At 53.7% G+C, this 25,008-nt stretch overlaps 1 protein-coding gene across 1 annotated transcript; it reads left to right on the top strand.

Moving 5' to 3' along the window:
* Positions 1 to 5,178: 5,178 nt before the first annotated feature.
* Positions 5,179 to 23,467, top strand: LOC118700285 (zinc finger protein 638-like; the record flags this gene model as incomplete). The annotated part of the gene is made up of 5 exons (XM_036404671.2): positions 5,179 to 5,510; positions 12,678 to 14,331; positions 19,722 to 19,783; positions 21,345 to 21,383; positions 23,148 to 23,467. Coding segments are annotated over exons 1-5 (2,407 nt in total), but the record flags the coding sequence as incomplete, so codon positions are not given.
* Between the last annotated feature and the right edge of the window lie 1,541 nt (positions 23,468 to 25,008).

The raw sequence follows: 25,008 nt of genomic DNA, 5'->3' as shown, positions 1-25,008 counted from the left end.
GAAGCTCGGTGGGAAGTTTTGGGGTGCGGGGAGAAGTTTTGGGGTCTCCTGGGGATTCCCTGGAGGGTCCGTGGGCAGTTTTGGGGTCTCCTGGGGGATTCACCCCTCGGTGTGACCCCAAACCCATTCCCTGCTCCGGGCTGGGATTTTTGGGGTGCAGGGAGCAGTTTTGGGGTCTTTGTCCCCTGGAGGATCCCCTGGAGGCTCCGTGCGCAGTTTTGGGGTGCAGGGAGCAGTTTTGGGGTCTCCTGAGGAGAAAAAGCCTCCCTGAAGGCTTCGTGCTCCATTTGGGGAGACCTCAGAAAAGGGGGACCCAAAATGTCCCCTCACCCCTCGGCGTGACCCCAAACCCATCCCCTGCTCTGGGCCGGGATTTTTGGGGTGGGGGGAGCAGTTTTGGGGTCTCCTGGGGGATTTTCTGGAGGTTCCGTGGGCAGTTTTGGGGTGCGGGGAGCAGTTTTGGGGTCTCTGTGCCCTGGGGGATCCCCTGGATGCTCTATGGGCAGTTTTGGGGTCTCCTGAGGGATTCTCTGGATTCTCCGTGGGCAGTTTTGGGGTGCAGGGAGCAGTTTTGGGGTTTCCATGTCCTGGGAGATCCCCTGGATGCACCATGGGCAGTTTTGGGGTCCGTAGGCACTTTTGGGGTCTCCTGAAGGATTCCCTGGAGGCTCCGTGGGCAATTTGGGGTGCAGGGAGCAGTTTTAGGGTCCGTGGGCACTTTTGGGGTTTCCATGTCCTGGGGGATCTCCTGGACGCTCCGTGGACACTTTTGGGGTCTCCTGAAGGATTCCCTGGAGGCTCCGTGGGCACTTTTGGGGTCCGTGGGCAGTTTTGGGGTTTCCATGTCCTGGGGGATCCCCTGGATACTCCATGGGCAGTTTTGGGGTGCAGGGAGCAGTTTTGGGGTCTCCTGAGGGATTCTCTGGACGCTCCATGGGCAGTTTTGGGATCCGTGGGCACTTTTGGGGTGCAGGGAGCGGTTTTGGGGTCCGTGGGCAGTTTTGGGGTCTCCTGAGGGATTCCCTGGATGCTCCATGGGCAGTTTTGGGGTCCGTGGGCAGTTTTGGGGTCCCCCAGGGGCGGTTTTGGGGTCCGTGAGCACTTTTGGGGTCCGTGGGCAGTTTTGGGGTCCGGGAGCGGTTTTGGGGTCCGTGGGCAGTTTTGGGGTCCCCCAGGGGTGCTCCTGGCCCGGGGTCTCCCCGATCTTTTGGGGTTTGTCCCTGCCCAGGGGCGGGGTCCTGCCCTGGCCGGTCCCCCCCGTTTGGGGTGGGCTGTCCCCAGTGTCCCCAGCAGGACGGGGACAATTCCCGCTGGAGCCTGGGGACAGAGAGGGGCCGGGTGCAGGGCAGTGTCCCCAGAGCTGTCCCCAAGGCCAGCGCCAGGGTCACCAGTGTCCCCAGAGCTATTCCTGTCGCCTCGGCGGGCGCTAATCCCGGGTCAGTCCCAAAAGCGAGAGGGACAAACACGACAAAGTGTCCCCAACGAGCGAGAGGTGACAATCCCCGTGCTCATGTCACCGTCACCAGCTCGGGCCACCCAGAAGGCGACACTTGGGGACAGGTGACCTCCCCCGGGGGGGCCGCCGGCTCCTTGTATGGCTGGGGACAGGAATAGCGCGGGGCGGAGGGGACAAGGGGGTGGCACCTCGGAGGTGGCACCTCGGGGACAGCGGGAGGTGCTGGGGACACTCCGGGGGGGCTGCGGTGGCACTGGGGGTGGCACTGGGGGTGTCGCCCTTGGGGACAGATGTCCTGTGGGGTTCGGGGTTTGGGGCGGGTGTGTCCCGAATGCAGGCGGGAATTGTGGGGTGGGAGGGGACAGGAGGGGACAGGAGGGGACAGGAGGGGACAGGCCAGCCCCGCAAGGTCACCGAGGGCCACCGAGTGAGGCCAGGAATGTCACCGACACGTGGCACGCGGCCGGCGGTGACAGGAATGTCACCCAGCGGCTGGGATGGCACCGCCACGTGGGGCCGGCCAGGGGACAGCGACAGCGGCTGGGGCTGGCTGTCCCTGTCCCTGTCCCCAATAGTGACACGGGGCTGGCTGTCCCTGTCCCCAAACAGCGACACGGGGCTGGCTGTCCCTGTCCCCAGCAGTGACACGGGGCTGGCTGTCCCTGTCCCTGTCCCCAATAGTGACACAGGGCTGGCTGTCCCTGTCCCCAGCAGTGACACGGGGCTGGCTGTCCCTGTCCCTGTCCCCAAACAGCGACACGGGGCTGGCTGTCCCTGTCCCTGTCCCCAGCAGTGACACAGGGCTGGCTGTCCCTGTCCCTAACAGTGACACGGGGCTGGCTGTCCCCTGTCCCCAGCAGTGACACGGGGCTGGCTGTCCCTGTCCCTGTCCCCCAGTGACACGGGGCTGGCTGTCCCCTGTCCCCAGCAGTGACACGGGGCTGGCTGTCCCTGTCCCTGTCCCCAGCAGTGACACAGGGCTGGCTGTCCCTGTCCCTGTCCCCAATAGTGACACGGGGCTGGCTGTCCCTGTCCCTGTCCCCAACAGTGACACAGGGCTGGCTGTCCCTGTCCCTGTCCCCAGTAGTGACACGGGGCTGGCTGTCCCTGTCCCCAGCAGTGACACGGGGCTGGCTGTCCCTGTCCCTGTCCCCAGCAGTGACACGGGGCTGGCTGTCCCTGTCCCTGTCCCTAACAGTGACACGGGGCTGGCTGTCCCTGTCCCTGTCCCTGTCCCTGTCCCTGTCCCTGTCCCTAACAGTGACACGGGGCTGGCTGTCCCTGTCCCTGTCCCTGTCCCTGTCCCTGTCCCTGTCCCTGTCCCTAACAGTGACACGGGGCTGGCTGTCCCTGTCCCTGTCCCCAGAGCTGTCCCCGCTCTGTCCCCGCCCCGGCGCCGCTGTCGCGCAGCGCGGTCCCCGCGGGGCTGGTGGCCCCATCTGCTGTCGCACCTTGGGGACAGCGCTGAGAGCTCAGCGACCCCCGGCGCTGGCCCGGAGCCACCTGAGTTAATGACTTAATGCCTTAATGAGTTAATGGCTTAATGAGTTAATTGGGGCCAGCAGCTGCCCGCAGCCTCCAGCGCCACCATTACCCCGAGGCCGCCGCATGTCCCCAAGTGCCACCAGCACCTGCCATGGGACGGGGACTCCGCCCTGGCGCGGGCAGCGGTGGCAGGGCTGGAAGAGCTTTTCCAGGAGGAGAATTCCCAAAATCCCAGGGCTGGAAAAGCTTTTCCAGGAGGAGAATTCCCAAAATCCCAGGGCTGGAAGAGCTTTTCCAGGAGGAGAATTCCCCATGTCCCTGCAGGTCCTGTCCCCAAATCCCAATTCCCACTCCACAAATCCCCTTTTGTCCTGTCCCAGCTCCCTCAGCTTTTCCTGCTGCTCCAAATCCCAAAAATCTCCTCATTTCTGGCTGCATCCCAAAATTCTTCTCCTCAGCCCCCAAATCTTTGTGGGATGGAGGATTTAGGGTTCATCAATTTTGGGGATTTGATCACATTTCCAGATTTTGATTTTTTGGGGATTTATTTTTGACCCCACCAGCACATCCAGGATGAGTAAAAGCAATTTGGGATTTTCTCAAAACCCCTAAAAGATCAGAATTCCTTGTGCCCGTCCATTAATTTCAATATTTTTCCATCATTCCTTCAATTCTTTAATTTAAATTCCTTAATTTCCTTAATTTATTGAATTTGAAGTGACCAAAAGCAATTTCCCTGATTTTGGGGTTCACCCCAAAAGCTGCTTTGGGTTCACCACGGATTTTCTCTCCCCAAATCCTTTTCCTCAGGAAGGATCCTCAGGCTGGAATTGGCAAAACAGCCCCAAATCCATGGAATCCAGCTGGGAATTGGATGCAGGAATTTAAGGATTCTTCTTTTTTTTTTTTTTTTTTTTGGAAAATTCAGCCCCAAGGAGTCACTTTGGCTGTGGGAACCCAACATTCAGCTGGAGGTGTCTGCCAGGCTTCCAGCAGCCCCAAAAACCCTCTTGGAATTCCCTGGAAATGGGGGGGGCGGGATTTGGGGAATTTGAAGGGAATAATGGCAGCTTTGAAGGGGTTTTCTGTGGGTTCTTGGCTTCCAGAGGTGTTTTTGTGGGACACCAGCCTGGATTTGGGGACAGTGACTCGCTGTGTCCCGAGGGACCTGAGCCCACTGGAAATTCCGGGGATTGCTGCTGCTCCAAAGGATATCCCACTGATTTGGGGTGGAAGGGACCTTAAATCCCAACAATTCTGCCTCATCCACGGGCAGGGACAGCTCCCGCTATCCCACATGGATCCAACCTGGCCTTGGACATTTCCAGAAATCCAAGGGTTGGGAATTCCTGGGATTCCCTGGGAATTCCAGCCCAGGCAGGAATTCCTTGCCAAGATCCCAGCCCAATCTCCCCTTTCCCAGTGGGAGCCATTCCCTGGCTCCTGTCCCTGCAGGCCTTGTCCCCAGCCCCTCTCCAGCTCTCCTGGAGCCTCTTCAGGGACTTTCCTGGAATTTTCCCTTCTCCAGGGGAACATTCCCAGCTCTCCCAGCCTGGCTCCAGAATCCTGGAATGGTTTGGAAAGGACTTTAAATCCCAATAATTCCACCCCATTCCATGTTTAGGGGCACTTCCAACTATCTCAGGTTGCTCCAATTCCTTTCCAAGCTGACCTTGGTCATTCCAAGGATGGATAATTCATCCCAAGAATCCTCATGGATGTCAATGCCTCATGGTTTTCCCTGGAATTACTGAGGAAATAGTTTCTCCATAGAGCCCAGGACACCTTGAAGAGAAATTTGGAATAAACCCACATGGCTGGAGGAGCATCCCAGAAGCTCCTGCTGCTGAGGGAGGCTGAGGTGCAAACCCACCCTGAGGCTGGTATTGCTCTATTTAGGGCCAATTTTAACCCCAACCAACAATTCCCCACAGCCAGATCCCATTGTTTTAAGGTAAAAGTGCTGAGTGTATGGATTTAAAGGCAGAGTAAGGATGAAATGAAGGCTCTGAGTGTTAATTGACGAGCATGGGAATGAACCAGCTCCCGCTCCCTCACGGACGGAGCCGGTCTTGGCAGTAGGGCGTGAAGGGCTGTGCTACACACAGCAAAACAACGAGGGGACCACAAAGAGGGCAGAATACGCTGCGGGAATTACAAAAATACCCGCAGAAGCGCCAAAAGTGGCAATAACGCAGCAGAAACCGAGAACCAAAAGCTCGGACGCCAGCGCCGCTATGAGGCGACGCGCGCCGCCGCCGTCTTTTATAGGAGGGCTACTCCCAGCATGCCCCGCGGCGGGGCCCGGCTCCCCTTTGCACACGGCGCGCATGCGCGGCTCCCCCCTCTCCTCACCTTCCCCCCCCCCCGCGAGGCCCGCGCTGCCTCCGCGCACGCGCAGAGCGCCCGGCGCGCCATGTCCCTCCGCCCGCCGCTCCCGGGGCTCTCCCCGCCGCTTTTCGGGGCTTCTTCCCGCTTTTAGGGACTTCCCCCCGTTTTTAGGGGCTTCTTCCCGGCTCGTCCCGGCGGCGGGGGACGCGGGGAGAGCGGCGGCTGCGCGCCGGCGGAGGTAGGAGGCGAGCGGCGGCCGCCCCCCCCCCCCCCCCCCCCCCCAGCGGTGAGGGCTGAGGGGGACGCGCGTAATGGCGGCTGTGGGGGGGGGGGGGGGCTGAGGGGCCCTCATGAGGAGCTTCGGGCTGTGGGTGTTTATTGTTTATTTTTTTTATCCCTTCTCCTTTATGACTTTTTTTAAAGCCTCTTTGTCGTTAATCTTTTATCCTTTTTCTTCCGGCACGCGGATAAAGCCGCCGTGTAGCCACCGACCTGCAGCGCAGCCGCAACCCCGCAAGGGATTCGCTACATTTTGTACCCAGCACGGATTTAAATCTGGTTTTTAGACATTTCAGTCTCGGGTTTACGCGGTTTGAAGAGAGGGAAACGCTGCCCTGATCCTCCTTCCATTCCCCTGCACGTCAAACAACACTCAAAGTCTTAATTTAATCCTTACTCAGGCTTTTCAATCCATAAATTCAGGATTTTTACGTCAAAACAATGGCATATGGATGCTGGGAGTTGTGGTTTTAGGTTAAAATTGACCCTAAATAGAACAACACCAGCTTTAGTTTGAGTTTGCACCTCAGGACCTGGACGTGACCTCAGGCACCTCCTCGTGGTTTGGGGTTAAAAACGCGGATTTTCCCTTTTTTCTGCTTTAAAACAGGAATAATTGAGCAGAATTGGGTAAAATACCCGAAGAAAAACGATTTTTACGGAAGGCCAAGTGTTGTAGCTCAGTAGCATCACGTGGTTTGCAGGAACTTCCTCTTTCGGGGGATTTAACATTTTCTGAAATACGATTTAGGCACAGGCTCCTTGGATAGTTTTAGTGTTATTTTAAATCAGAAATGTAGTGCGGGTTGCTTTTCAATTTTTTTTTAAATCTCCTTTTATAGGGTAATTTCTGGGATTATTTACATAAAGCTTGATAGGTTTTTTGACTCAGAATCCAAACCAACCCCTAAAAAATCTCATTCCAGCCCAGAATTGATGTTTAAGTGTTGTTGGTTTGGTTTTTTTTTGCTCCTTTCTCTGCTGTGGGATCCTTCCCTGGACATCTAAAACCTTCAATCGGCTGCTGGGAGGATCAGAGAGGGTGGATCTGACATGAGCTCATGATTTTCTTTGGGATAAGGCATTCCCCAAGGAGAAGGAGTATCCTGAATTTCATTTTCATTCTTTTCCCCATTTAAATCTGCCCCTGGGGTGTGGGGATGGAAGGGACCAGCCCAGCCTCTTCCCCAATTTCTGCTGAAATTTGGGATATTTATCCAAGGGTGGGGTTTTCCAAAGGCTTCCAAAACCTGGATTCCTTCTCTTCCCTCTTTTCCTTCCCCAATTTGGGATTTGAGTTGATTTTGCTGCCAGACAAGGAGCTCATCTGGGTATTTCCCCTTTATCTTCCACTCCTGAAGGTAAATAAAACCTATTTTCCTACCTCCTTGCCATCAGTTAAATATTCTGTGTGGAACTTGGGCTTTTTTTGGGAATTCTAGGCAGGAATGTCAGTGATGGTGTCAGGGACCTGTTGCTGGTGTTTCAATTGATTTATTAAACTTTGTGCTGCTCTGAAAGTGGAATTTGAGGGAGGTTCCTGGTGTTAAAATGCCCAATTTTGGTCCTGTTTCTGGAATTCTTGGTTGAAAGGCTTGTCCTGATTTTTTTTTTTCTTGGATAGAAACCTCCTGTCCCAAAGGCTGGGATGGGGCAGAATTTTGGGAATACTCCAATAGATTCCAGTAGGGCTGATGTTGATGTTCAGCTTGGGATGGAATGAACTCTTGCTGGGAGTTTTGTTTGGGATTTGGGAGCTGAGTTTGCCTTTCCCTGGGCTGGGAACGGGCCTGGAGTGGCTGGAGGGATATTCCATACCTGCAAAATGGCCTTTTCCATAGGAAAACTGGGAGAGAGGAGTGGGAAAACGGGACTTTGGTTTCCAGGATGGCACAGAGTGGGAGGAATAACTTTGCTTGGGGTTTGGGTCCCCTTTTCCACATGGTTTTATCTCATGCCAGGAATTTTCTTGTTCAAGTGCTTCCTTTCCCATCCCGGTCCTTTTTTAGGATCTGCTTCCTTCAGGCTTTACAATTCCAGCTCAGCCTTTGCTGTTCCCTTTTTCCTGGGAAATCCAAATTTCCAGGCTGGGATTTGTCCTCTTCCCGTTATCCAGGTGCTTCAGGACCATTCCCATTCTGCCTTCCTCTTCCTCCTCATCCTCCAGGACACATCCCAATCCCTTGTGTGTCCTGGTGTGGCTGGAACATTCCCAGTGATCCTGGCTCTTGGAATTTCAAATCCACTGATCCCAGCTGAGATCCTGCTGGATCCGGAGCTGGTAACTGGAATAATATCCCCAGGGAGGGTTTTGCCTGGAGCTGCTTTCACCTCTCAAATACTGGGAATTCTTGCTTGAGCAGGCAGGTGGTCCTGTTGGAATGGGAGAACCTGGAATGGCAGCCCACCATGAATGGGAGAACCTGGAATGGCAGCCCGCCATGAATAGGAGAACCAGGAATGGGAGAACCTGGAATGGGAGAACCTGGAATGGCAGCCCACCATGAATGGGAGAACCTGGAATGGGAGAACCTGGAATGGCAGCTCACCATGAATGGAAGAACCTGGAATGGCATCCCACCATGAATGGAAGAACCTGGAATGGCATCCCACCATGAATGGGAGAACCTGGAATGCCAACCCACCTGGAATAGGAGAACCTGGAATGCCAACCCACCATGAATGGGAGAACCTGGAATGCCAACCCACCTGGAATAGGAGAACCTGGAATGGCATCCCACCATGAATGGGAGAACCTGGAATGGCAGCCCACGGAATGGGAGAACCTGGAAAGGCAGCCCACCATGAATGGGAGAACCTGGAATGCCAACCCACCTGGAATGGGCGAACCTGGAATGGCAGCCCATCTGGAATGGGAGAACCTGGAATGGCAACCCACCATGAATGGGAGAACCTGGAATGGGAGAACCTGGAATGCCAACCCACCATGAATGGGAGAACCTGGAATGGCAGCCCACCATGAATGGGAGAACCTGGAATGGCAGCCCACCAGGAATGGGAGAACCTGGAATGGCAGCCCACCTGGATCTGTCATGCTCTGCTGGATTTGGGAGGAGCTGTGTGGTGGTTTGACACCTGGAAGATCCCAGATGGAGGGATAATAAGGGTGGACACCACAAATAACCTGGAAAATCCAGGAGCTCCTGCTGGAACTGGGATGTCCCCAGGTGGGGTTGTGCTGGCAAGGGAAGGTCTGGAGATGACAATCCCAGAGATCCAGGGGGTGGTGAACTGCCCAGAGCCATCCAAAATCACGGGAAAGAATTCCCAGATGCAGGAAAAGGGCTGGGAATGCCTTGCCCAAGTCCTGACCTTGATGAGAGGACATCTGGGCTGCTGTGGCTGAGGAATTCTCCAGAGGGAAGGACCATGGCACCCTCTGGATGCCATCGTGCTGTTGGGCAGCACAGGAAGGAGGAGGAAAATCCAGGTTCTTCCAGAACATTCCAAGATTTTGCCAACAAGCAAAGGAAGAGCAGGGAATCTCCAAAGGAGATCCAGGTCATGGGACTGGACACGGTGAGATCCATGGGGATGTGGTCAGGTCTGGAAGAACTCTTGGAAAGGCCCGGCAGCTTCCCAGGCATGGCTTTGGTTCCAGCTTTGTTTATCTGCTCTGGAGTTAGCACAGAGTCAGAAAATTCCATGCTATTTATAGGGACAGATCAGGAAATTCTCCTTTTGGAATTTCCTTTTGGATGAGCCTTCTGTGTAACGGGAGGAATCCCCTTCTGCCTTCTCCTGAGGCTCCTGGAGAAAGGGAGGCTTCAGAAGGACCTTGTGGGTCTCCACAAATCCGTGACAGGGAAGGGGGAGTTGGGATCTGATCCCAGGGGATAACGGGATAAGAGGGAACGGCCTCAGGCTGTGCCAGGGGAGGCTCAGGTTGGACACCAGCAGGAATTTCCCCATGGAAAGGGTGCTCAGGCCTTGGAAGTGCCCAGGGAGGTTTGGAGTCCCCATCCCTGGAGGTGTCCAAGGAATTCCTGGATGTGGCACCCAGTGCCAAGGTGAGCATCAGGCACAGCTTGGACTGGATGATCCCAAAGGTGTTTTCCAGCCGGGATAATCCGGGATTCTGTGCTGGTGCAGGTTCCTTGTCCTTTTCCTCCATGCAGGAGTTCTTGCTCTGTGCTCTCATTCAGGCTCTGCAAACACCAGGGAGAGTTTAAAATCCAGAACTTTCCATTTCTGCATCCATATTGGGAAGGCTGGAAAATGGAGGCAGGAAGTTGAGGGGGAAAGCAAGGAAGGCGTCGTTCGGCTTTTGTGTTGCGCTCCGAAGTTCTGGGATTGCCCTTCCCAGGGATCATCTGGGAATGTTCTGGAGAAGGGAGAGCTCCAGGGAGACCTCAGAGCCTGAAGGAGAGCAGGAGTGGGACTTGGGACATGAGGGATGGAGGGACGGGACACAGGGAATGGCTCCAGATAGGAAAAGTGGAGATTGGGCTGGGATCTTGGCAAGGAATTCCTGGCTGGGAGGGTGGGCAGGGGCTGGGCTGGAATTCCCAGATTTGCTGTTGCTGCCCCTGGATCCCTGGCAGTGCCCAAGGCCAGGTTGGACACTGGGGCTTGGATCCACCTGGGACGGTGGGAGGTGTCCCTGATCTGGGGGTGGGATTGGATGGGATTTAAGCTCTTTTCCCACCCAAACCATTCCATGATTTCCATTCGGTGTCACTGTGGCAGCCCCAGCTCGGAGCCCGGTCCCTGCTGTGGTGTCCCTGTCCCAGCAGCGGCGCCTCCGAGGCTCTGACGCTTCCCAGGCAAAGCTGCCTGGAAGAGGAAGGTGAGGCTCTCCCTGATATCTCCAGACCATTGTTTCCTCCGTCTTGGCATTTCCTTTGGAGCATTTCCAGCATTTCCTTTGGAAAGGTCACTCGGGAGCTCCTTGTCCGCAGCCCTTCCTAGAATCCCAGACTGGTTTGGGTGGGAAGGGACCTCAGATCCCATCCAGTGCCACCCCCTGCCATGGATGGGGACATTTTCCATAGACCAGGCTGCTCCAAGTCTTTCCCAGCCTGGATCCCATCCCTGAGGTTTGCACAGGTGAGTTGTTATCCCCGATCCTGCTCCCAGCTGTCCGTGTGAGATGCAGCACCTGGAAATACCTGGAGAGGTAAAAGCTCATCCTGTGGGAATTCTGGGTTTTTTTCCCCTCCTTTGGGAGGTTCCTGATCTGTGGCATTAAGGTTGGTGGTGTTCCAGATTTGCTCTGCTGATCCGTTTGAGGTTGTCCTGGTGATGGGTGGCTTTGACAGTGTTCCTTCTCCAAGTGCTTCCCACAGGGATGGGCTCAGAGGGAATTTTTGTCCTCCAGTGCTGGGAATTCTGGAGAAAACACAAACAGAAAGGCAGGAGGTGGCTCGGGGAATGTTGGTTGACGTTTGTTTGGAAACCCTCTGGAACAAACTTGGCTTCACATGCAGCTCCTGTTGAAAAATCTGGTTTAATTTATGGAGGGAGGAGGAATATTGGGTGAGAGGCCAGAATTTTGGGAATGCTGTCTGGTGGGAATCTGGTTATTGTTTTCTTGAAGAGGATTAATAGGACTCATGTTTCTCCTGAGCCTGAACAGTTTGTACTCGGTTCAAATTAAATAATTCCTCAAAAAAATTCACACCCAGATGGGAGCAAACTCCGGGAATTGTGCTGGAAAATCCTCCTCTCCTGCACCTGTCAGGTTTGGTCATTCCCTGTGAGGTTTATTCCTTGAGCTTTGATCTCAGTGTGAACCACTGCTCGTGGAAAAACTTCCAGCTGGAGTCGACTTCCACGAGCTTGGAAAACAAAACCCCGTGACGGCATCGGCGAGACGAGACGAGAACCTCGGCACCGCGGGAACTCAGCGCGGATCTCCGGGAACGGCTGGGAAAACTCCTGGAAAACCTGCAAGAAGAGTCCAGCTCCAGGAGACAACAGATGGACAAGGGGGAAATGAGGAATTCCCGGGTTTGGAGTTTTCCTGGTTTGGGCTGGGACAGGGTTGGGTGTTTCTGCAGCTGCTGCTCCGGCGGTGCCGTGTTCGGGGTTGGGAACGGGGATGGAGCTGGGAACGCGCTGATGTTGTGGCTGCTGCTTTGTCCTCGCCCTAAATCCAGAATTCCCGGTGTCCTCGCTCGGTCTCCGAGGAGCAACACGGGGACTTGGCCGCTCTTTGATGTTGCACTGATCTCGGTCTCCATCCCTGACCTGCTTGGACGGGGCTTGGAGCGCTCTGGGATAACAGGAGGTGTGGGAATGGGAATGGCAGGAGATGGAATGGGATGGGCTTTAAGGTCCCTTCCAGCCCAAAGCCCTGTGTGATTCTCTCTCCAGAGCTCTGTGCTGTTTCATTTTCCTCTCCCTGTATTTGTACCTTATTTTCCCACCACACAGCACCGAATTCTCAGTGATTTCACCCAAACCAAGCCCCCACTTCCATTGACCACGGTGCTTTTTGTGTGGAGATTTTTTGTTGCTGTTCCTGTACGATTTTACTCCTCTCTGTTTCCAACCCTTTCTATTTAAGCTCTCGGAGAGATCGGATATTTTCTACCCACAGAATTCCAGCCTCGTCCCACCCTGCGAATTCTTGCAGGGTTTGCTCTTCACCCATGGGAGCGCTCATGGGAGTGTCCTCCTGGAAACCGCTCCGGCCTCGGCTCCGCTCCACCCAGCTGGAACTGGTTGGAGTGCTCCACCTAAACGGTTCCACTTCCAGCTCATCCCTCGTCACCCTTCCGACAGGGGGGCTTCACGCTTTGCCTTGCTGCTCCTAAAATTATCAATTGTAATTAAATCCAAACTCTGTTGTCACAAAGAAGTGAAATGGCAGGTTTTAAGCAATGCTGTTGCAAGTGTCACCACCGGTTGTGTTCCCTGTGGCATCCAATTTGTTGGGTTAAGCTTGTTAATCAGATGTTTAATTGATTAATCACCTGTCCTCTATATTTAAGATTTTAAACAGTGAAAGAAAACGTGGTTTTTTTTGTGAATTATGAGTGCTTTAAACTGTGGTGCAAATCCCGCTTCCGTGCCTCGGGTTGCTTTTCTCCCCGTCCTAGAAGCCGCTGTGAGCAGATGCCAAAGATGACCCATCTAATCCTTGTCTTTTAACTTGCAGCTTTGTGTTGTTCTTGGAAAGTTTCGCTCCACTTGTGAATTCCCTGAACCTTGGCCTTGCCAGCCCCCTTGTGTTGGGCCCTCCTCCTTTTCAGCTTGCCCAAATTAAGACCCACTTGGCTCTCCAGCGCTTGGCTGCCGGCGGCGGGCGGGCGCCTCCCCACGCTGGCGTCCGCCAGGCATTGCTGAAAGACGCAATGTTTAGCCCCAGAGGAACCTTGCCCCCGAGGCCCAGAGGACCCAACCCGGCGGGCACCAAACCCCCGGCAGCTTTCGGGGCCGGAGGCGCGGCGGGGCCGCCCAGGAAAGCCGCGCCCGCGACGCCCCAAGGAGCGCCCCAGAGATTCTCGGGGCAGGAGTGGACGGGTTCGCAGAGGATCAACGTCCGCGTCACGCTGCACAGGGCCGATCCCAGGAAAGTCAAGGAGAAGAGCGGCCTGCACCAGGAGCAGAAGGGAGACCCGCGTGCCACTCGCTGGGATGGCGGCCCCTGCCCCGCCGGCACCGCCGGGCCGAAGCCGCCCGGCCCGGCGCCGGTCTTGGAGCACAACTCCAACCCTCAGAACCGCTACACGCCCGAAAGCGCCTCCAGCATTTTAGCGAGCTTCGGGCTGTCCAACGAAGACCTGGAGGAGCTGAGCCGCTACCCCGACGACCAGCTGACGCCTGAGAACATGCCGCGGATCCTGCGGGAGATCCGCATCCGGAAGATGGGCCACGCCGTGCCCGGCCTGCACGCTCCGAGCCGGGGGGAAGAGCCGGTGGGCGAGAGCAGCGGCACCGCCGTCAAGAGCAAAGTGATCGACTACGGCCACGCCAGCAAGTACGGCTACACCGAGGACCCGCTGGAGATCCGCACCTACAACCCCGAGGCGCTGCCCGAGGAACCGCTGGAAGCGCGCGTCTTCAATCCCGAAAGCTCGAGCGCGGAGAACCGGGAAGAATTCCAGCGGGAGCAGAGCGTGCCGGTGGCCGTCCCGCCGCCCAACGTGCCGTGCAACCCCGTGTTCCCGGCCGAAGACCTCATCAAGCTGCCGGCCTTCCCCGCCGACTCCTCGCCCGCTCCGTCGTTTTTCCCGGCCGAGCCGCCGGCCAAGGTGCCGGTGCTGTGCAGCGCCGCGCCCGCCGTGCTGCCGGTGGTGAAGCCGGCGTCCCAGCCGCCCATGCCGCCGGTGCTGCCGCCCATCCTGCCGGCGCTGCTGCCCACGCCGCTGCCGCAGCCCATGCTGCCCCCGGTGATGCCGCCGCTGGTCCAGCCGCCCGTGTCCCAGCACGTGTTGCCGCCCTTGACGCCGCCGCCCTTCTCGGCCGGGCTCCTGGCCGCCATCAGCCAGCACGAGCAGAAGCAGCGCGATGCCGGCAGCGCCCATCCCGGGCCCAGCGCCCATCCCGGGCCCAGCGCCCATCCCGGGCCCAGCGCCGCCGGCGGGGCCTCGGCGGGACACAAGCCCTACCACAAACCCTTCCACGCGCCGGCACAGGAGCCCATCAAATCCCCGTTCGGGGTGGTGAAGGCGTCCTGGCTGCCCGTGTTCCCGGAGCAGAAGAGCAAACGCCTGCCCACCCCGTCCATGATGAACGACTACTATGCCACGTCGCCGCGAATATTCCCACATTTGTGTTCTCTGTGTAACCTTGAATGCACTCATATGAAGGTGAGTGGCTTTCCCAGATTATTCCCTAAGCGTGTGTACTCGGCACCTTTTCCTGCCGCTGGTTGTTTTCCCTGGGAATTCCGTGGATTGGGATGCTGGTCGCCAAGTTTGAGTGTTGGGAATGGTGCTAGAAATGATTGTAACGGCGTGTTCTGCTCCCAGTTGCATTTCAGACTTGCTTTACGTGTTGATTTTTGGGTTTTTTTTCCAGTATTGAAATGTTTTTTGACTTTGCAGCGGGTGTCAAACAACAAAACAAACCTCGAGCAGCGGAGTGAAATATTAATGTTGTGTGTGGGGGACTCAGATCGTGTCTGGGGGGTGGGTGAGATGTCCGTGTGTTCATTCCCCCCCTCCTCCTCCTCCTCCTCCAAACTCTGCCTGAAAACAAAAGAGCCCATTTAGAACCCGAAATGTCATCTTCCAAATCTGCTCTGTGCGACAACGCTGGATATTCCAGAGGCTGGCTCGGGGCGACGCGGAAAATGCGTCCTTTCATCCCACCGGGCTCTCAGCCTTGGAGGAAATCACAGTTTGAGCTTTGAAGGAAAAAATAAAGGGAGAAAATGGTGGATACTGGGAGATAAAAAATGTTCTGGAAGCTGTGGGTTTTCCTGGAAAAGCCCAAGGCTTGATCCATCAAAAATATTGGAGAACGTGATATAAAAACCCAGAATAATTCATTAATAGTTATTTAACGTGTTTGAATTGCAAAGTGTGGAGAGGCTGCAGGGGAGGGATTTTTGTAATTTGGCAAAATCCTGGAGATTTTAGGCTCTGTTTGCTGTGAATTAAAAATCTGGCTGAAAATGGGGATGGCTTTGTTAGGGAAAAAACCAGAAATTCCCAAACCCTTTTCCGCAGGAGGCGCTGAGGGCCAGGGAGGTGGGCAGCTGGAAATAGGAAGAGAAGGATGAATTTAAATAAAAATGGGTAAAATTGAACAGGAAAATGAAAGTGGGGGGCTGTTAACAGAGGGAAAAAGCAATCTGGGAAAAGGGAATGAATTTATATGGGAATTCTTAGCGCCTTTAAGGAGGGAAATGTTGTCACTAAAAATCTGTTGGCAAATCAGCTCTGGCTGAGAGTTTTGGGGTGGATTAAAGGTGGTGAGATCTTGTCTTGGTGGCACTGGGGCGGGATGTGTTCCCAGGAATCCTGATCCTACTGCAGCCTCCCAAATGTGCTCCCTGTCCTTCAGCTCTGGCCTGGATTCCCTTCCTTCGGGAAGCGTTTGGTGTTTGTCTCCCAAGGGCACAGGAGACCTCCAGGACCAGCACTGGTGCAGAAGAACCACAAGAGTTTGGGAGTTTTATCCCAAAAAATAAAACTTTGATGAAGAAATGTGCAGCTGGTGTATCCACGGATTGCAGAGATCGAAGAATTCCTCTCAGTTCCAGCTCTGCAGTTCAGCAAACCTGGTCGGTTTTGGGTGCTTGGAGATGACCTGGACATTCAAGATTTGTCTTCCCAACCATTCCCTGTCTGTTCTGGGAGAGCTGGATGGGGCCTCAGCTTGGAAGAGCCACCAGACCTGGTGATTCCCAGCGATTCCCCAGGACCTGAGACACTTGATGCTGTCCCAGGTGGCATGGCTGTCCTTGGCCTGGAGCAATGGATTTCGTGGATGGAGCGTTCAGGCCTGGATGGTGGCACTTGGAGCAGCCCCCCTGGCATTGGGATTGGCGTTATCCAGAGTCTCCACCGGTGACAGGGACACCGGGACCGGCCACCCTTGGCATGGCGAAGGTGACACCGAGCTCTGCCCTGGGATCGCACCTGGAGGGGTTTTCTTGGAGAGGTGGGGCCATCCCAACCTCATGAGGCCCAGCAAGGGCAGGAGCTCCGGGAGCAGGACAATCCCAGCACAGATCCAAGATGGGAAGAGAACGATTGGAGCAGCTCTGGGAGAAGGACTTGGGGTGTTGGGGATGGGAAGCTCCAAATGTCCTGGACGGATCCCCGTGCCCTGGGCTGATCCCACAGCGTGGGCAGCAGGAAAGGTGGGAATTCTGCCCAGGTGAGACCCCACCTGCAGAGCTGCCTCCAGCTTTGGGGCAACATCAGCAGGACCTGGAGCAGATCCAGAGGAGGCCATGGAGATGCTCTGGAGCCAGGCTGGGAGAGCTGGGAATGCTCCCCTGGAGAAGGGAAAATCCAGGGAATCCTCAGAGTGCCTGGAGGGGCTCCAGGAGAGCTGGAGAGGGGCTGGGGACAAGGCCTGCAGGGACAGGAGCCAGGGAATGGCTCCCACTGGGAAAGGGGAGATTGGGCTGGGATCTTGGCAAGGAATTCCTGGCTGGGCTGCAATTCCCAGATTTGCTGGGGCTGCCCCTGGATCCCTGGCAGTGCCCAAGGCCAGGCTGGATGGATTTGGGTCCACCTGGGATTGGGGAAGGTGTCCCTGCCCATGGATGGGATTGGGAATTGGATGGGATTTAAGGTCCCTTCCCACCCAAACCATTCCAGGATTCTGGGATAACAGAACTGACACTGGATGAAGATGAAGGTGCCCAACGAGGAAAACCTTTTCTATCCCACATTTGAAGACCCCAAAACCAAAATTTTAGTGGTGGATTCTGAGCTCAGGCTGTTGGTGCCGAGCTCCCTTTTTCCATTAGTTTTTCACAGTTTTTTCATGGTTTTTCCATGGATTTTTTAATCAACTCTTGGATTGACTCATTCTGGATCCGACCACGCCGCGTTGCCCACGGGAAGAGAATCCCAGCCACTGGAATATGAAACCCAGAGGTTCCCACCTCACCTGGATGTGGGACATTCATCCCAACATTGTCCCTCCAGCTTGGCTGTGCCAAAACTCTGGGAGCTGAATTTTCCCTGGGAAGAAAAAACCCAAAACATCCTGGATGTCATTTTTACAGATTTCTGATACATTTCAAGGTGGTTTGATTGGTGGTTTTTTTTTGTTAGAAGCCACAAGTTTTAGTATTTTCCACCTGCATCCAGAGTTTTTTATGGAAAATGCATCGTTTGAAGCAGGCAGGTCCGAAATATTGGGAATTTGTGGGAAAAAGTGGTGGAAATTTGTGGAGGTGTCCGCGGAAGGTGGGTTTGGGGCTGCAGCAGAATTTGACGGATTTGGGCTCGTTTTGGTGTCGGGCAGGAAGGGCCGTGGTGAGAGGCTGGACTCTGATCCTGGGGAACATTCCTGTGGGATCCTCAGGAGGAGGAGCCACACCAAGGTGGATTTTAGGGCATTAAAATCAGAATTTCAGGCAACATTTGATGCTTGGGCCAGGTATTCCTAAAAATCTTTGTGTCCTGGGTGGTTTTTTTTAGGGCAAAATTCCCAATTCTGCTTTGGGATGGGCGGAGTCTGACCCCCCTGCTGTCCCTTTTAATTCTGATTTCCCAAATCCTCAAAAAATCTCGAAGGATTTTATGGATATTCCACGGAGCAGCTTCATTTTCAGCTCAGAATCGCTTCCCGTGGGAATAACAAAGGGAGATTTGTGGGATTCCTCCTTCTCCAGAGACTTTGCGTCTCGGATGGAGCAGATTTCTTGGAATAACAATTCCTTCATCCTCAGTCCCACCACATCTGGAATGAAGTGGATTTGAAACGTTCCCAGCACAATGGGATGGGAGTTATCCTTGTCTTTATCCACTTTTGTTCCCCAAATCCAGTCAAAGTTGGGGGTGACGCCTCCTTGGACCCGGAATTTGCGAAATCCTTGGGATTTTCTGTTTTCCATGAAGATTTGCACCCAGAGTTCTTTTATTGGACACTTCACTCCGCCACCTTCTGCTTCCAGGATTTCCTGGAGGTGATCCATGGGTGAGAGGAGGTTGGGATGGAATTAGGGAAGGTGGGAATGGAGGAGTTCTGGATGGAATTTTTTTTTCTCACCAGGAATTATGGGAAGGGATCCTGTAATTTTAGGGGAAGGATTTCGTTGGATCCCAGGGGAAATCTTGGCTGTTCCACCCCTGGAATGTCCAAATCCAGGTTGGATGGGGCTTGGAGCAACCTGGGATCATGGGATCATCTTTGGGTTCCCTTCCAACCCAGCCATTCCATGATGGTTCCATGGGCAGTGGAATATTCCTGAAGAGTGGGAAAGGCCAGGAATGAGGCAAAAAGGAGGAAATTCCATAAATCCAGAGGGTTTTGGATTCTGTGGACAGTAGAATATTCCCAAAGAGTGGAAGAGTTCGAAATGAGGCAAAAAGGAGGAAAATCCGTAAATCCAGAGGGCTTTGGCTGGTGAGGACCTGGCAAGGAGAAGAAGATTCCCATCCCAAAAGTCTTGGATCAGCAGCTGGAGGGATTTGGGACCAAAACCCCCTCCTTGGCGCCGTGGAATTGGAATTCTGGGAGTCAAATTCCCTCTGGCACCATGGAATTGGAATTTCGGGAGTCGAATTCCCTTTTCATTCCCACCAAGTTTTCCTTGAGGAGCAGCTTTGGTTTATCCTGGTTAAATTCAAACCTGGAAAAATCCGGATCCTTGGGAACGGGATTGCTTAGGGGACGGTCTGGAATTAGGGAAAACCAGCTTGGAATGCTGAAATCGCTGCTTTTTATCCCCATGGGAATCATTCCATCATCCTGACTCTTCAGATCCATTATTTTCTATTAATTATTCCGTATTTGATTGGATTTTACCATCTCAGAGCAGCTGGAAGTTGGATTTTTTTTCCCCCACGGATATTTCATTGTTATCATTGGTGATGTTCCACCTTGAAGAATTCCAGAGTTTTCCAAGGAATCTCCCTTCTCCATAGAAAACTGCCTTTTTTTTTTTTCCCAGCTCCCTGTCAACATTCCCAGTTAAACCAGAGTTTGGGCATTTTTACATGGAATTAAACCCCGCTTTTATCAGGTTTTTTAAACGATGAGCGAGCGTGAAAAACATCCCGGGGCTCTGGGATGACCTTTGAGCCGTGACGTGATGGGAACTGAGCATTCCCAGAGCTCCAGGCACAGGAATTCCGGGCTGGGAATGAGGTTGGATGTGGAGATGCCACATTTTGAGGGGAGCTGGAATTGCCCATGGGTGCGACAGCAAATCGTGGATTTATTCCCCTTGAATTCCCATTTTTTTTTTGGAGCAGCCCTCCGGTGATCCACGTTGCTGCTGCCATATCCCGTTCGTTAACTGGTGAATTAATTGATTTAATGAACTGATTGAATGAATTGATTTAATCATTTCATTTCATTCATTGATTGGACGAGGCAGTTTGACTGAGGCTTTTGTTGTGGAGCAGTGATAATCGGCCTTTAGCCTCCTGCCTGAATTCCCTGGGAATTTGACTTTTCCCAGGTAACAATGGGCTGGGAAGTGGAAATCCAGCCCCGAGGGATTGGGATGATCCCGGCGGTTTCCACCCTGATCCCACTGTTCCCAATGTTCTCTTTCCCCCAGGACTGGATCCTGCACCAGAACAACCCCGACCACCTCGAGAGCTGCCGCAGGCTGCGCCAACAGTAAGGGACACGCCGGGGATCCGCCGGGAATTGCCAGGGATCCGCTGGGAATCCATTGGGAATCCATTGGGATCCATGGGAAATCCATTGGGAATTGCCAGGGATCTGCTGGGAATCCATTTGGGATCCCTTGGGATCCACTGAGAATCAATTGGGGACCCACTTTGGGATCAGTTGGGAATCAATTTGGGATCCATTTGGAATCCACTGAGGATCCATTAGGAATGCACTGGGAATCAATTGGGGTTCACTGGGATTGCACTGGGGGATCCATTTGGGATCAATTGGGAATCCCCTGCGGATCTGCCAGGAATCTGTTGGGAGCCCATTGGGGATCCACTGGGAATTCACTCGGGATCCACTGAAAATCCACTTTGGGATCCATTTGAATCCATTTGGAATCCATTGGGGATCCATTTGAATCCATTTGGAATCCACTGGGGATCAGTTGGGAATACACTGGGAATCATTTGGGGGTCTTCCAGGGATCCATTGGGAATCCGCTGGGGATCCACCAGGCATCCACTGTGTAATCCATACAGGATCCATTGGGAATCCACTGAGGAATCCATTTGGGGACCCACGGGGGATCTTTTTGGGATCCACTGGGAATCAGTTGGGAATTCACTGGGGATGCATTGGGAATCCACTGTGGAATCCATTTGGGATCCACTGGGGATCCACTGAGAATCACGGAATGCTGGAGAGGGACCTTAAATCCCAACAATCCCACCCCATCCATGGCAGGGACACCTCCCACCGTCCCAGGGGGATCCAAATCCATCCCAGCCTGGCCTTGGGCACTGCCAGGGATCCAGGGGCAGCCCCAGCAAATCTGGGAATTCCAGCCCAGCCAGGAATTCCTTGCCAAGATCCCAGCCCAATCTCCCCTTTCCCAGTGGGAGCCATTCCCTGGCTCCTGTCCCTGCAGGCCTTGTCCCCAGCCCCTCTCCAGCTCTCCTGGAGCCCTGCAGGGACTCTGAGGATTCCCTGGAATTTTCCCTTCTCCAGGGGAACATTCCCAGCTCTGCCAGCCTGGCTCCAGAGCAGAATCCTGGAATTGTGCTGGGAGTGACCCTAAATCCCCTCCATTCCCACCTCCCCCTGTCCCAGGTTGCTCCAAGCCCTGTCCAGCCTGGCCTTGGACATTCCAGGGATTTGGGGCAGCCCCAGCATTTCCCTGGATTCTCCCCCCCGCAATCCCAAAAAAAAACTTTGGGATTTCAGACACCCCATGGGATCTGGTCCTGAACCATCCCAAAATCACAGCTCCCCTCTGGAATCCCTCTGAGTTTTCCCTGCAATTTCCCCCTTTCCAGGTGAACATTCCCAGTTCTCCCAGAGCCAAAAGGGGCTCCAAAATCCTGGAATGGTTTGGGGTGGGAGGAACCTCCAATCCCATCCAGGGACATCCCAAACAGGAATCAACACTTGCTGCTTTTGGGGTCCCAAATGGGAATATTTATCCAGGAAAAAAAAAAATCCCTTTTTTTTTGGGTTTTTTTTGGGAATTTTGGCTTTTCCAGTGACATTTTTCCATTTTTCCCTTTGTCACTGGCAGATATCCCGAGTGGAACCCTGAGGCTCACTCCTCCAGCAGGTACCTCGTGCTCTTCATTCCCTCCCTTCATTACCCATCACTAATAATTAATTTTAACCATTTCATTTCCCTGATTCGCCCTCTCCAACCCCTCTCCACGAGGCCACAATATTTTTATCATAAAACTTCAGGACATTTTCATGGGATTTTGTCTCAAATTCCATGGAATTCCGAGCTGGTTTGGGTTGGAGGGACCTTAAATTCCACATATTTTTATCCAAATTTTTTTCCATTTATTTTCAAATTTGTTTCCATTTTTTTCCATTATTTCTGGGTTCATTCAAGTTTTTTTCCAGTTTTTCCCATTTTCCAGTTTATCTAATTTAGTCCAGCTTTGTCCATTTTTCCCAGTTTCTCCATTTTTTCCAGTTTTATCCCTTTTATCCCAGTTTAATCCCAATAAATCCATTTTTTTCCATTTTCCTCAGTTTCCTCAATTTTGTCCAGCTTTTTCCAGTTATGCCCATTTTTCCCAGCTTCTCAAATTTTTTTCCATTTTCATTTTTTCTTCCTTTTTTTCCTTTTTTTCCATTTTCCCCATTTTTTTCATTTTTTCCATCATTTCCTTTTATTTTTTCCAATTTTTTTTTTTTACTTTTTTCCAGTTTTGTCCCTTTCATTCCAGTTTGATCCTGTTAAGTCTCATTTAATCAGTTTTTCCCATTTTTTCCAGTTTTATCCATTTTTCCCAGTTTTTCTAGTTTAGTCCAGAACTGTCCAGTGTTTTCCCATTTTTTTTCTCATTTTCCCTTTTCCCCACAAATCTCATTTCCCTAATCCCCCTTTTTCCCCAAATCCCCTTTTTCCATATTCAGTTTAATCCGATTTTTCCCCAGTTTTTAATCAGTTTTTTCCCCAGTTTTTTCTCAGTTTTTCCCCATTTTTTAATCAGTTTTTCATCAGTTTTTTCCCATTTTTAATCAGTTTTTCCCAGTTTTTAATCAGATTTTTCCCCAGATTTTTTCCAAGTTTTTTCCCAGTTTTTAATCAGATTTTTCCCCAGTTTTTTCCCAGTTTTTCATGAGTTTTCCCCCAGTTTTTCCCCAGTTTTAATCACTTTTTTCCCAGTTCTTAATCAGTTTTTTCCCCAGTTTTTAATCAGTTTTTAATCCATTTTCATCTGTTTTTCCCCAGTTTTCCTCCAGTTTTTCATCAGTTTTCCCCCAGTTTTCCCCCAGTTTTTCATCAGTTTTTTCCCAGTTTTCCCCCAGTTTTTCATCTATTTTTCCCCAGTTTTCCCCAATTTTCCCCCCAGTTTTTCATCAGTTTTTCCCCAGTTTTAATTCACTTTTTTCCCAGTTTTTATCATTTTTTTCCCCAGCTTTTAATCAGTTTTTCATCAGTTTCCCCCCAGTTTTCCATCAGCTTTCCTCCAGTTTTCCCCATTTTTCCCCCCAGTTTTTAATCAGTTTTTCATCAGTTTTTAATCAGTTTTCCCCAGTTTTTAATCAGTTTTTTGTCAGTTTTTCCCCAGTTTTTAATCAGTTTTCCCCCAGTTTTTAATCAGTTTTCCCCAGGTTTTCGTCAGTTTTCCCCCAGTTTTTAATCAGTTTTTAATCCGTTTTCCCCCAGTTTTTCATCAGTTTTTCATCAGTTTTTCATCAGTTTTTCATCAGTTTTTAATCCGTTTTCCCCCAGTTTTCCCCCAGTTTCCCCAGTTTGCTCCATCTGCCCGGCGTTTCCCGGTCTGTCTCTCACTTCCCCTCTCTCTCTCTCTCTGTGTCCGTCCGTCCGTCCGTCCGTGTGTCCGTGTGTCCCGCTCAGGCATGGCGCTGACCGCAAGGAGAACCGCACCCCGCGCCGCCGCTCGGCCTCCCCGCCCAGCCCCTCCCGCCGCCGCTCCCGGGCCCCGCCGCCGCCGCCTCCGCCGCCTCCTCCGGGCTCCGCGCGCCGCCGCCGCTCCCGCTCCCGCAGCCCCGGGCGGCCCCGGCGGCCGCGCTCCCGCAGCCCCGGCGGGCGCCACCTCCCGCGGCCCCGCTCCCGCTCCCGCTCGCGGCCGCGGAGCCTGGCCCGGGGCAGCCCCCGGCCCCGCCGCTCCGACAGCGCCGAGCGCGCCCGCAGCCGCCCCAGCCGCGCCTCCGAAGGTGCCTGCGCGCACCGGGGCGGGGATGGAGGGGAGGGGATCCCGGGGATCCCGGGGCGGGGATGGAAGAGGGGATCGAGGGGATCCTGGGGCGGGGATGGAGGAGGGGATCCCGGGGCGGGGATGGAGGAGGGGATCCCGGGGATGGCGGGGAGGGGATCCCGGGGATCCCGGGGCGGAGATGGAGGAGGGGATCCCGGGGAGGGGATGGAGGAGGGGATCCCGGGGATCCTGGGGTGGGGATGGAGGGGAGGGGATCCTGGGGTGGGGATGGAGGGGATCCCGGGGATCCCTGGGCAGGGATCGAGGGGATCCCGGGGTGGGGATGGAGGGGAGAGGATCCCGGGGATCCCGGGGAGGGGATGGAGGAGGGGATCCCGGGGATCCCGAGGCAGGAATCGAGGGGATTCCCGGGATCCCAAGGAGGGGATGGAGGAGGGGATCCTGGGGATCCCGGGGCGGGGATGGAGGGGGGGATCCCGGGGATCCCGGGGATCCCGAGGCAGGGATCGAGGGGATCCCGGGGATCCCGGGGCGGGGATGGAGGAGGGGATCCCGGGGCAGGGATCGAGGGGATCCCGGGGATCCCGAGGAGGGGATGGAGGAGGGGATCCCGGGGATCCCGGGGCGGGGGCGGCCCTCGCGCCGAGGGGATCCGGGAATTGCCGGGGAATCGCGGAGTCTTCTTCGCTCTCCCAAAGGGGATTCGGGGAATTCTCTGGGATCTGTGGGATTCGCGAAGTTTTCTTCGCTCTCCCAAAGGGGATTTTGGGGATTTCTCTGGGGTTCCCGAAGTTTTCTTTGCTCACACAAAGGGGATTTTGGGAATTCTGTGGGGTTCGCGATTTGTGGGATTTGCGAAGTTTTCTTCACTCTCCCAAAGGGAATTTTGGGGATTCACAGCGATTCCCAAAGTTTATCCTCCCACAAAGGGAATTTTGGGAATTCTGTGGGGTTCATGAAGTTTTCTTCAACCCAAATGGGAATTTTGGGGATTCTATGGGATTCACGATTTGTGGGGTTCCCGAAGTTTTCTTCACTCTCCCAAAGGGGATTTTGGGAATTCTGTGGGATTCCCAAAGTTTATCCTCCTGCAAAGGGAATTTTGGGATTTCTGTGGGGTTCCCGAAGTTTTCTTCACCCCCCACAAAGGGGATTTTGGGGATTCTGTGGGATTCACGATTTGTGGGGTTCCCGAAGTTTTCTTCACTCTCCCACAGGGAATTGTGGGAATTCTGTGGGGTTCCCAAAGTTTTCTTGACTCCCACAAAGGGGATTTTGGGAATTCTGTGGGATCTGTGGGATTCACAAAGTTTTCTTCACTCCCACAAAGGGGAATTTTGGGAATTCTTTGGGGATCCCGAAGTTTTCTTCGCTCCCGCAAAGGGGATTTTGGGGATTCTGTGGTGCTCACAAAGTTTTCTTCACTCTCCTACAAAGGGGAATTTTGGGGATTCACAGCCATTCCCAAAGTTTATCCTCCCGCAATGGGAATTTTGGGAATTCTATGGGATTCACGATTTGTGGGATTCGCGAAGTTTT

This window comes from Molothrus ater, unplaced genomic scaffold, assembly GCF_012460135.2.
Source record: "Molothrus ater isolate BHLD 08-10-18 breed brown headed cowbird unplaced genomic scaffold, BPBGC_Mater_1.1 matUn_MA713, whole genome shotgun sequence".
NCBI lineage: Eukaryota > Metazoa > Chordata > Aves > Passeriformes > Icteridae > Molothrus > Molothrus ater.
This window is presented reverse-complemented; position numbering and strand designations above follow the sequence as displayed.